Source organism: Neophocaena asiaeorientalis, unplaced genomic scaffold, assembly GCF_003031525.2.
Source record: "Neophocaena asiaeorientalis asiaeorientalis breed wild unplaced genomic scaffold, Neophocaena_asiaeorientalis_V1.1 scaffold62, whole genome shotgun sequence".
NCBI classification, from domain to species: domain Eukaryota; kingdom Metazoa; phylum Chordata; class Mammalia; order Artiodactyla; family Phocoenidae; genus Neophocaena; species Neophocaena asiaeorientalis.
This window is the reverse complement of record NW_020175191.1, coordinates 1,241,802-1,254,912: the sequence shown is the minus strand read 5'-3', so window position 1 is coordinate 1,254,912 and position 13,111 is coordinate 1,241,802. Positions and strand designations below refer to the sequence as shown.

The 13,111-nt window shown below is 38.4% G+C and overlaps 1 protein-coding gene across 2 annotated transcripts in view; it reads left to right on the top strand.

Annotated features, from left to right (window-relative positions):
• Positions 1 to 12,101, top strand: part of LOC112412980 (monocarboxylate transporter 1-like) — a 35,459-nt gene extending 23,358 nt beyond the window's left edge. For both annotated transcript variants that reach the window (XM_024764778.1, XM_024764777.1), the window contains 4 exons: positions 1,451 to 1,711; positions 2,735 to 2,878; positions 5,961 to 6,827; positions 10,547 to 12,101. In XM_024764778.1, coding sequence (XP_024620546.1) covers positions 1,495 to 1,711; positions 2,735 to 2,878; positions 5,961 to 6,827; positions 10,547 to 10,800 — 1,482 coding nt within the window. In that variant the 5' untranslated portion in view covers positions 1,451 to 1,494 and the 3' untranslated portion in view covers positions 10,801 to 12,101. The remainder of the gene's footprint in view (positions 1 to 1,450; positions 1,712 to 2,734; positions 2,879 to 5,960; positions 6,828 to 10,546) is intronic.
• Positions 12,102 to 13,111: the final 1,010 nt, after the last annotated feature.

Genomic DNA, 13,111 nt, shown 5'->3' with positions numbered 1-13,111 from the left:
AATCCAAAAATAAAATTAAGAAAACAGTTCAAATTACCATATCATCAAAAATAATATTCAGGAATAAAATTAATTGCTAATGGGTACAGGGCTTCTTTCTGGGGTGATGAAAATATTCTGATATTAGTGATGATAGTTGTACAGTTTTGTGAATATACTGAAAACCACTGAAATACAAACTTTAAAAGGGTGAATTTTATGATATGTGAATTATATCTCAGTAAAGCTATTATTTAAGCAAATTAATTGTGTCTTTATAAACCAGCAACTAACAGAAAATGATTTTTTTAAAATTACCATCTACAAGGGTAATAAAAGCTACCTTGGAATAAGTCTAACAAAAGTTGTGCATAAAAGTAAATAAATAAATATAAATAAATAAATAATTAAAAAAATTTTTTAAAAAGTTGTGCAAACCCCGGGAATTTTATAATTTAATAAAGCTTTTAGAAACTTTACTTCTATAAAAGTTTTATTTAAAAAACCTAGTCTTTTAGCTTCTTAAGCAGAACTCTTCCTAAGAGTTGTTCTTTTTAAATCACTACAGGATCACTTTCTAAATTAGATTTGAAGTGTTTAGATTAGTTAGAAGGTGAGCTATTTAAAAGTTGATTTCTATGGATAGGAAGGTAGGATTTGTATTAAAGAGTAAGGAATAGTAAAATATGATATTGTCATTGTTGACCTGTACAGTATTAATACTGTACTACATCATTCCAGGTAATGTTAGGGTGGCCAGAATGAGTATGATAACATATTGTTGGAAGGTTTATTTTGACATAAAATAGAAGCTGGTTTAAGTAAATCAAAGGAGAACTTAATTTCTCTAAAGTGGACTGGTAAACCTTTTAGCTCTCAACCTCTCCTACCTGCTAGTAATTCATAATCACATTGTATTTCTTTTTCTAACTATGTTTTTCACTAATGCTGGGGCTTAAGAAGAAAAGGGGAAATCTTTGGTTTAAAACTACTAGTCTCTGATATCAGGGTTCATTTTTTAAAAAATACTTTATTTATTTATTTATTTGGTTGCGCCCTGTCAGTTGCGGCAGACGGGCTCCTTAGTTGTGGCATGCATGTGGGATCTAGCTCCCTGACCAGGGATTGAACCCAGGCCCCCTGCATTGGGAGCATGGAGTCTTAACCACTGCACCACCAGGGAAGTCCCTCAGTGTTCATTTTGCAGGTTTAAACAGTATTGGTCAGCCATTGTTTGGGAATCTTTCTAGTCACATATTAGTAAAAGAATACCTTAAATCTAAGCAGCTAGATGAAAACCCAACTTCACTGAGCTAACTTTCCAGCCCGTTAAATGAGAATCTAATGTTTGAAATGACCTTTTATTTAGAAAATTGCTATATGCCTTTATTTAATAAATGTAAGGGATTTTATGGGAGTGCTTTGTTATTGACCTACTTGTTATGTACTATTTTAATTTCATACCCTTTAGATATTTGGATTTGAACTGCATTTTAGAATTCATCTTTACTTACAATGCCATCATCAAACGGAGGTCCAGTTGGATACACGCCCCCAGATGGAGGCTGGGGGTGGGCAGTTGTTGTTGGAGCTTTCATTTCCATTGGCTTCTCTTGTGCTTTTGGCAAATCTATTACTGTATTTTACAAAGAAATTGAGGAAATATTTAAAGCCAGCACCAGCGAAGTGTCATGGTTATCTTCCATCGCGTTTGCTGTCATGTATGGTGGAGGTAAGTACTCATGACCTGCTCTTTTAACTTGCAATGGGTAGACAAAAGCTCTGTAGTAAGTGCTTTTTGTTCTTGATGCCCTTATCAGTGAGATATTTGAAATGTTAGTTCTTGGAGTTACGTGATTAGAGTCGTGTTTTTCATTGTCTTTAACAATAAAAGCTACATAGAAGCTGTGTGCTCTGTTAGGTCAGTTATAAAATGGTGTCATTATAAAGGATAACTTCCTTTAAAAATGTGTTTTGTGTTGACTGCTGGGTATAGAAAGGTAATTGATGTTTGTATTTTAATCATATACCCTGTAAGCTTGCTAAACTCTTGTTGTTTCCAATAGTTTATTGGTAGATTTTTTTCAAAAATTTTTGATAGACAAATCTTCTGCAAATACTGATAGTTCGGTTTCTTCATTTCCTTACACCTTTTCCCCCCTGTCTTCCTGCTGGCTCGGACCTCCAGTATAATGTTGAAGAAAAGTGGTGATGGTAGGCATTCTTGTTTTGTAGTTCTGTTTTGGTTGTGTTGTTGTTTTCTGTGAGAAATAATACATTTTAGCTAGTTTGTAAACATGCCCTTAAGTCAGCAGTTTGATCAGACTTGCTCATAAATCTCATTGTTCATGTGTTTGCTCTAGATGACCATCTAAAAATTTAAAACAAGCAAACTTGCTACATATATGTGGATAATATCCTAGATACATGAAGAATCCTATAAACACTTATAATCCGGGTATTTGCAGCCTCTTCTGCCTTAAAATAATTAGATTATTGTCTTGCATACTTTAGTTAAAACCCATCTAGTATGTCCCAGATATATAGAAAACGTACAATCAATACTATATGTATTCCATTACGCAGACCTGTGACTCTGAAATAAAGATAGAAAGTAATACTCCTTACCACTGTCTTCTGTTTCATCTGTTTACTTTCTGGGGTGGCATCCTGTCATGTTGGTAATGTCATATGCAGGTGTGGATGTGAGGCTAGGCTTCTCCTCTGTATGACTAAGCTGTTTGTTCTCTCCTAGGTCCTATCAGCAGTATCCTGGTGAATAAATATGGCAGTCGTCCAGTTATGATTGTTGGCGGCTGCTTGTCCGGCTGTGGCTTGATTGCGGCTTCTTTCTGTACCACTGTGCAGGAACTTTACTTGTGTGTCGGAGTCATTGCAGGTGAGTTGCTACTGATGTATTTTCAAGCATTAATTTTTGTGTGGACTATTTATAGCATTAATTTGCCAATTCTTTTGAAAAATGAAAGTTCTTTGTTAGAAAAATTACTAGGTCACTATTTTTTAGAGCTGTTGATACGTTAATTTAAAAAAAGCAAGTCTTTAAAGAAAGTTCTGGCACTTAATCGGTGATTATTTTTATTGACTGAATAAATTGAAAGAGATTCTTTCCTTTCTTTCTTCCCTTCCTCCCTCTCTTTCTTTCTTTCTTTTCTTTTCTTTCTTTTTTTGTCTTAAGAAAGAAGATAGTGGTGATAGGTAAAAAGTTGTTGAAAGGGAGGTCATTAGCTATTCCCACTCATTTCCCATTCTACCCAAGAAGGAATTGGCTCAAATTAGAGAAAGAGAGGATGTCAGATACAAAGCAGTTTCTGATAGAAAAGACAGATATATTTTCAAGGGATAAAAGGCATTCATGAGGAAACCCCCCTTTCTAATAGCTAAATTAAGAAAATAAAATTGCTGAATATAAATACAATCGACACCCATAGCTCTACAGTTCAGAGAAAACTACCATTAATATTTTGATGCCATATCAACTCATTTTTATATGCATACATAGAATTTTTAGAACAAAGAGGGATGACATTAGTGAAGTCAAACAGAGAAAGACAAATATCATATGATATCACTCATATGTGGAATCTAATTTTTTTAAATGATACAAATGAACTTATTTACTAAACAGAAACAGACTTATAGATATCGAAAACAAACTTATGGTTACCAAAGGAGAAAAGTGGGGGTGGTATAAATCAGGAGCTTGGGATGAACATACACACACTACTATATATAAGATAGATAACCAACGAGCACCTACTTATAGCACAGGGAACTCTATGCTCAATATTCTGTGATAATCTATAAGAGAAAAGAATCTAAAGGAGAATGAATGTATGTATATGTATAACTGAATCACTTTGCTCTATACCTGAAACTAACCCAGCACTGTAAATCAACTATACTCCAATACAGTTAAAAAATTTTTTAAAGAGATGAGATTATGTATGTATAATGTTTGTAACCAATTTTTTCACTTAATGATACATCATGTATTATACATAGTTTCTCCATCTCAGTAAATATACTTTAGCAGCGATTATTTTTTCATGGGATAGATGGATATACCATAATTTATTTCACCATTCTCTAATTGCAGGACATTTAGATTGTTTATATTTTCACTCTTAATAAACAGTATTTGCATGATAGTGCTTCTGTATGCATCTTTGTGAAAATGATAATTTCCTTTGGATAAATTTTTAGAAGAGCAATTACTGGGAAAAAAGCATTTTGATATCATTGGCCAAATACTCTTTTGGAAAGGTTATAATAATTTACAGTCCCACCTGCAGGACCTGAGATAATGCCAGTAATGGGTATTATCTTTTTGGATCTATACTTTTACTACATTAATTAAATTTTTAAACATTTAGCTATTTTAACTCATTGGATTATTTGAATAACATAAGGAAGAAATAAAACTTTATTTGTTCCCATGTGATTATTCAGCCTGTTCATTATTTCATTTATTAATTCACTCAACAAATACTTATTGAGTCCCTAACTATATGCCAGCACTGGTCCAAGCTCTGTGGGGAGAGCCAACATGACAGGCAAGATTCCCGCTGTTTAGTGGAGGGAAGCAGACAATAAGCAGACCAACAAATAAATGAATAAATAAGAAAAATATTGGCTAGTAATAACTGCTTTGCAAAGACTTAAAACAGAATTTTGATAGAGAAGAATTGAATGGTCCCTAAAGGGAGGGCTTCTCAGAGGTGGTGATTTTAAGTTGAGATCTGAATGAAAGCTAGGAGAAGGCTTTGAGAAAATCTAGAAGAACAGTTACACTTAGCACAAGTAAGAATAGACTGAGATGAGGGCAGGGAGGTAGGTTAGGGCCAAATCATGGGACCTCTTAATCCAGAGTGAAAAGTTATGGACGGGCAGTCATTAGAGAGATCGAAATGTGCAAGCATCCTAACCTGGTTTACCTAGTAGGGAAGCAAGATTGGGAGACCATTTAACAGGTTATTGGGATAGTTACTGTCCCAGCCCCATTAGCTGAAAAATCCATTGTTTCCCTATTAATTTAAATGTATCCTTTGGTTCTGTTTCTGGACTTTCTGCCCACTTTTAGTAATCAGTTTTTCTAATTTTGAATAAGTGCCACACTATTCTAATTACCGTAGCTGTACAATATATTTATATATCTGTTAGAGTAGGCCCACCAATTATTTATCCTTTTCCAATAGTTCTAATGCATTTGTTCTTCGGGTGTATTTTAGAGTCATTTTACCTCATTTGAAAAATAAAACACATTGAAATTTTCATAGAAATTTCATTAAATTAATGGATTTACTAAGGTAGTGTTAGCATCTTGACAATGTTTTGTTTTACTATTCAAAAACATTTTCTCTCTCTCCCTCCCCCTCCCTCTCTCTTGCTTCCCTTCCTTCTGCCCCTTCTCCTATCTTGCTTTCTGAATTTATAAGATTCATCTTCTCTCCTTTTTGCTTTCAATTCCTCTGGAAAGCTATTCCTCTGGAAAGCTAAAATTATGAAATAAGACAAAGGATCTTACATTTACTGTTCTTTTTGTTGCTAAAGGATAAAGAATTATTTTTTAAAATATACATTTTTTAGGGACTCTCTGGTGGTCCAGGGTTAAGACTCTGTACTTCCACTGCAAGGGGCCTGGGTTCAATCCCTGGTCGGGAAACTAAGATCCTGCATACCACATGGTGCGGCCAAAAAAAAAAAAATATATATATATATATATATATACACACACATATATAAATATATATACATTTTTAAATTTTATAAATCTAGTATTTGCTGCATAAAGAGACTTTATGTCTGTATTTATTTGATAACAGTCCACTTAATGACCTACTAGTTATAACAGCCTCATGATTTTGACCTCTTTCCATTTCATTTCTTTGCCTAGTTAATTAATTCCAAATATGTTTCTGACATTTATTGGAGTATGTGATTCTTTCTTCCCCTCTCGCCAGGTCTTGGGCTTGCCTTCAACTTGAATCCATCTCTGACCATGATTGGCAGGTATTTCTACAAGAGGCGACCATTAGCAAATGGACTGGCCATGGCAGGCAGCCCTGTGTTCCTCTCCGCCCTGGCCCCCCTCAACCAGGCTCTTTTTGCTGTCTTTGGCTGGAGAGGAAGCTTCCTAATTCTTGGAGGCATCCTACTAAACTGCTGTGTGGCTGGAGCCCTGATGAGACCAATAGGGCCCAAGCCAACAACTGCAGGGAAAGAGAAGTCTAAAGAATCCCTTCAGGAAGCTGGAAAATGTGATGCAAACAAGGGGGCAGGTGATGCAAATACAGAAGTTAATGGCAGAAACCCCCCAAAGGAGAAACAATCCGTTTTCCAAACAGTTAACAAACTTCTGGACTTATCCCTATTCAAGCACAGAGGCTTTATGCTGTACCTCTCTGGGAATGTGATAATGTCTTTTGCGCTGGCTACACCTTTAGTCTTTCTTAGTAATTATGCCAAGAGTAAACATCACACTAGTGAGAAGTCTGCCTTCCTTCTTTCCATTCTGGCTTTTGTTGACATGGTAGCCAGACCTTCTATGGGATTTGTAGCCAACACAAAGTGGATAAGACCTCGAATTCAGTATTTTTTAGCTGCTTCTATTATTGCAAATGGAGTGTGTCATATGCTAGTACCCTTATCCTCTAGCTATATAGGGTTCTGTCTTTATGCGGGATTCCTTGGATTTGCTTTTGGGTGGTTTGGCGCCGTATTGTTTGAAACGCTGATGGACCTGGTTGGATCCCAGAGGTTCTCCAGTGCCGTGGGATTGGTGACCATTGTGGAATGCTGTCCTATTCTCCTGGGGCCACCGATTTTAGGTATAGTATGTCTCCCTATTTCTATGGTTCTATTAACATAAAACAGAAGATTAGGAAGGTGACAGAAAGAAGAAATCAGTGAGCTGCTTGACAGTCTTTCTTCGCTTCTGTACCCCCAGTGCTGGCACAATGCTTGGTACAGCATAATTGCTCAAATACTTAATAGAACTGAATTAAAGTGAATCATCAAGCTGAAAGAAGAATAAAAAACTATTACACACTTAAGTATGTATAATGATTTTTCCTGATAAAAAAACCTAATATGTTTATTGTAGAAAAATGTATAACCACCTTTAAAATACTGTTGGTGATTTCTTTTTAATTGTGGAGTTTATCTCAGCAGTAATATTTAAAATAATAACAATAGGTACCAGGTGAGGGCTAACAGTATACCAGGGACTATCCTAGTCGTTTTCTATATTCTGTCATATATTACAAGTGTGTGATGTCGGACTATTATTGTTCCTGCTTTATAAATAAAGAAATAGAGGCTTCTAAAAGTGAAATAACTTGTCCAAGATCACACAGCTAGTAAGTGACTATAAAACTTGATGTATTATTCTCTTAAGAATGCTAATGGTGAATGGATAAAGAAGATGTGGCACATATATACAATGGACTATTACTCAGCCATAAAAAGAAATGAAATTGAGTTATTTGTAGTGAGGTGGATGGACCTAGAGTCTGTCATACAGAGTGAAGTAAGTCAGAAAAAGAAAAACAAATACTGTATGCTAATGCATATATATGGAATCTAAAAAAAAAAAATGGTTCTGAAGAACCTAAGGGCAGAACAGGAATAAAGACACAGATGTAGAGAATGGACTTGAGGACACAGGGAGGGGTAAGGGTAAGCTGGGACGAAGTGAGAGAGTAGCACTGATATATATACACTATCAAATGTAAGATAGCTAGTGGGAAGCAGCCGCATAGCACAGGGACTTTGCGACCACCTAGAGGGGTGGGATAGGGACTGTGGGAGGGAGATGCAAGAGGGAGGGGATATGGGGCTATACGTATGCATATGGCTGATTCACTTTGTTATACAGCAGAAACTAACACACCATTGTAAAGCAACTATACTCCAATAAAGATGTTAAAAAAAAAAGAATGCTAAATGGTTTACATTTTAAAATTATTATTAATACAGAATGCAACCATAATTTGGACTTCTGGATGTGAGTCATGCTTTTGAGATTATGCACTATAAAGTAAGGAAGGATACATAACAGAAGATCCACTACTGACCTGTCCACCCTTTCTCTTCCCTATATATACCCAAGGAGACTCCAAATCCTGTCCGTTTTTGCTTCCTAAATCTCTTTCTAATCTGCCCGTTTGCTCTCCATCACAACTACCACTCTTATCCAAATCTCCTATCAGTAGCCTTCTAACTTTACCCATATCCACCCTAGCTGTTCTTCGTCTCTTAGAACACTCCAGTTGCTTCCCACGTTCTTAGGGTGAAGATCAGATTCCCTGCTGTGGCCTACTAGGTCCTGCGTGGCCTGGCCCACCTGTGTCTCCAGCCTCTTTTCCCACCACTCAGTTTGCTCTCTCTGCTTTTCCTCTCACACCCTGTGCTTCCTCCTACCACCTGCCTTTGCACTCGCTGTTCTCTGCCCTGAGCCTTTTCCCATCTCCCTTCTCCTTGATAACTCCTATCCTCCTGTAAGTCTTGGCTAAGTTTACACTTTAAGAAAAGCCTTCCTGGGCTTCCCTGGTGGCGCAGTGGTTAAGAATCCGCCTTCCAATGCAGGGGACACAGGTTCGGGCCCTGGTCCGCGAAGATCCCACGTGCCATGGAGAAACTAAGCCCGTGCTCCACAACTACTGATCCTGTGCTCTAGAGCCCATGAGCCACAACTACTGAGCCCACGTGCCACAACTAATGAAGCCCACACGCCTAGAGCTCGTGCTCCGCAACAAGAGAAGCCACTGCAATGAGAAGCCCAAGCACTACAGCCAAGAGTAGCCCCCGCTCGCCGCAACTAGAGAAAGTCCGCGCACAGCAACAAAGACCCAACGCAGCCAAAAATAAAATTTTTTTTTTAATTAAAAAAAAAGAAAAGCCTTTCTGACCCTACTTGCTGGTCTTAAAACCCCTATTTTCTGCCTTCAAACCTTCCTTGTAGCACTTGTCACAGTCTGTATAGTTATTGGATTAACATTTCTCTTCTCCACTGAGCTGTGGATGTTACCTCCTTTGCTCACCCTTAACTCAGGGCCTAGCAGACCCAGGGCCGTGTGTATATTTAGAGAATCAATAAGTATTGCTGAGCGAGTGATGCCCTGCATTGGAAAACCATATAGAGTCATATTTGAATTGGTTATTATGTCCTTTATATGGGTAGTATTTTCCAAAGTTTATTTCTTTTATTTATTTATTTGGCCGTGTTGGGTCTTAGTTGCGGCACACGGGATCTTCATTGTGGCGCTTGGGCATCCTGGTTGTGGGGCATGGGCTCCAGAGCACGTGGGCTCAGTGGTTGCAGCACGCGGGCCGTCTAGTGGCGGCTCGCGGGCTCTAGAGCGTGCAGGCTCAGTAGTTGTGGCGCGCAGACTTAGTTGCCCTGCAGCATGTGGGATCTTAGTTCCCTCACCAGGGATCGAACCCACATCTCCTGCATTGGAAGGTGGATTCTTAACCCCTGGACCACCAGGGAAGTCCCTCCAAAGTTTATTTCTTAATACTAGATACTAATAAATTTTACTATTACAAAGATTTCATGGCCAAACAAAGATTGGAAACACCAAAGTAAATAAGTTTCTTTACCTCATAAATAAGTAAATAAGTTTCTTTACCTCATAAAGCCTTTAATAGAAAAGACTATGTGTCATTTCCAAATTTACTTGACTTTGGAAACACTAGGGAGTAACCCTGTAGCACAGAAGTTATGGTGCAGGCCTCAGAGTCAGACTTGCTGGGTTGAATCAGCCAACCTGTTTCATTTACAAGCTTTGTGACCTTGGACGAGTCACTTGAGGTTTCTGTACTTCAGTTTTTCTGTTATACAGTGGGGATGATGACAGAACCTTCCTGCTGTGAGGATTAAGCACTTAGAATGGTGGAAAGGTGTTGCCGTTAGTTAATGTTAGCAGAGGATGAGTGTTCACGGGAACGCCCTTTGGGAAATGCTGATGTCAGAGAAAGTGCATTGGCCTGGGAGACTGGGATTAGCTCTGTGGCCTTGGGCAAGACTACTAAACCTCTTTTTTTTTGGTACGCGGGCCTCTCACTGCTGTGGCCTCTCCCGTTGCGGAGCACAGGCTCCCGATGCACAGGCTCAGCGGCCATGGCTCACGGGCCCAGCCGCTCCGCGGCATGTGGGATCTTCCCGGACCGGGGCACGAACCCGTGTCCCCTGCATCGGCAGGCGGACTCTCAACCACTGCGCCACCAGGGAAGCCCCTAAACCTCTTTTGAGCAACAAATTTTTCCATTGAACATTGAGAGGATTGACTCTAGGTGGTCTCTAGGACTTTCCCAATTCAGATTTGCCAAGATTTAATTATTTTCAAGTTGCTAAAGATAACAGAATACACAGGGCCATCCAAAATCAGTTGACATCATAAACAAAAGATCAAATAATTTTGAGCAGTTTCTATTTAGACTGATTTGTCATTTACAAGCTCTTTGAGTGGATCCTTAAGCTTTATTTGGGAAAGGGTATAATTGTTTACCCACATAACTTTTTTTTTTTTTTGGACATCCTTAGGTCGTCTCAGTGACATATACGGAGACTACAAATATACATACTGGACATGCGGCATAATCCTTATTGTCTCAGGCATCTATCTCTGCATTGGCATGGGCATCCATTATCAACTTGAGGCAAAAGAACAGAAGGCAGAGGCGAAGCAGAATAAGGAAAGTAAAGAGATGGAACCAAAAGAAGTTATTAAAGCTGCAGAATCTCCAGAACTGAAAGGCACAGAAGCAGGACCGAAAGAGGAGAAACGTTCAGGCTGAAGTCAGAGATAAACAGAAGCTTTGGAGCAAAGATACTTGAAAAATTCTACTGAATCATGTTCTACTCTTGGTGCTAACAGTGGATAGTGGACATTTGTGTGGAAGTCATACCAGGTGTTCCTTGATAGAACTTTTATTTCCTTCCTTTACAACAGTCATAATAAATATGTCACGTCCTTTAGGGGCAGGGGATTTGCAAAAGGTGACAGAAGGAAAAAGCTTCTATTTGAAGTCATATTTATTAAGGTATACCTTAAATACTGTACAAATCCCTTTTATAAGAGTAAAGTTTAATGAATTTTGACACAGGTGTTTTGTCAAATAACTACCACACTAATATAGAATATTTCAAACAGCCAAAATAATTCCCTTCTGCTCCTTTGCAGTTAATCCCCTCCCCTTAACTATAGCCCCTGGCAGCCACTGCTCTGATTTCTGTCCCCTATAGTTTTGTCTTTTCCAGAATGGAACAAATGGAATCACATAGTATGTAACTATTGGCACAATAGTGTATATATATATATGGTCTTTATCCTCAGTTCCTGGTATACAGCTCCTAGAAGCCTTGGAATCTCTGCAGTGATAAGAGTATCTTTTGCATGCTAATTAGGTGACTGGTGGCTGGAGACCCCTTTCTTAACTTCAGGATAGGGGCTAGTCTCCAAAAAGGCCAAAGCATGATTGGAGGGTTGGAACTTTCAGCCCCATCCTCTGACCTCTGAGAAGGGGAGAGGGGCTGGAAGTTGGGTTCAATTATTAATGTCCAATGATATAATCAATCATGCCTATGTAATAAAACCCCCTAAACTACAGAGAGCTTCCTGGCTGGTGAATACTTTGAGGTACTGGGAGAATAGTGTGCCCAGAGAGGGCATGGAAGCTCCCTACCTCCCCTCCCCACCATATTTTACCCTATGCATCTCTTCCATCTGGCTGTTCTGAATTGTATCCTTTATAATAAATCAGTGAACGTAAGCAAAGTGTTTCTTGAGTTCTGTGATCCATTCTAGTAAATTATCAAACTTGATGAAGGAGTCATGGGAACTCCCAATTTACAGCTGATTGGTCACAAGTACAGGTGGCAACCCGGGACTTGAGACTGGAATCTGAAGTGAGGGCAGTCTTGTGAGACTAAGCCTTTAAATCTGTGGAATCTGACACTAACTTGGAGTACTTTATGTCAGAATTGAATTGAACTGTAGGACACCCAGTCGGTGTCTGGAGAGTTGGCGCAATGGTTGTTGGTATGGAAATAACCCACACATTTGGTGTCAGAAGTGTTGTGAGTAAAAGAAGTTGGGAGGAGCCTTTTGTGTCTGGCTTCTTTCACAATAGCATAATGTTTTATGGTTCATCCATGTGGTTGTATTTTTCAGTAGTTCATTGCTTTTTATTGCTGAGCAGTATTTCTTTGTATAGATGTACCATAATTTGTATATCCATCCACCAGTTGGACATTTGAGCTTTGTTCTAAGTAAAGATGCTATAAACATTCACATAGAGATCTGTGCAGACATATGCTTTCATTTCTCTGGGGTAAATGCCTAGGATTGGAGTTGCTGGGTCATACGGCAAGTGCATGTTTAACTTTGTAAGAAACTATCAAACTCTTTTCTCTGTAGCTATACCATTTGGTAATCCCACTAGCGATGTATGAAAATTCTAGCTGTTCTACATCCTTGTCAGCACTTGGCATTGCCGATCTTTTAAACTTTCCCGTTCTAGTTGGTATGTAGTGTGTGACATTTCCCTGAACATTAAAGATGTTGACCATTTTTCCATGTGCTGTCCTCCATATATTTTTAGAGAAGGTGTTTTTTGTTTGTTTTTTTTTTGGGCTGTGCTGCGTGGCATGTGGGATCTCAGTTCCCTGACCAGGGACTGAACCTGTGTCCCGTGCAGTAGAAGTGTGGAGTCCTAACCACTGGACTGCCAGGGAATTCCTGAGAAGGTTTATTTTTTAATCCCGACATTTAAGTCTTAAAAATATTTAGGTGCCTTGAGGTTTTGTCCTTCAAACTCTTTAGGTGACTTTTCCTGGCATATCTGACAGTGAAATGAACAATATATTTGAACACCCTTAAATGTGTGGCAGTGTATTTAAATAGATGGTTATGAAGTCTAATAGCATGGAACGATCCTTCTGTTATAAGCATTATACAATGTTACGTTAAAAAAGCAGAACACAAACTAGATAAGTATATATAATATACTCTCAGGGAAAAAAAAGAGGAAAGAGATAAACACAAAATTCCAACCATACTTGTGTTGGAATGGTGACTTTTTCCCTATATTCATTTTCCTTAACGTG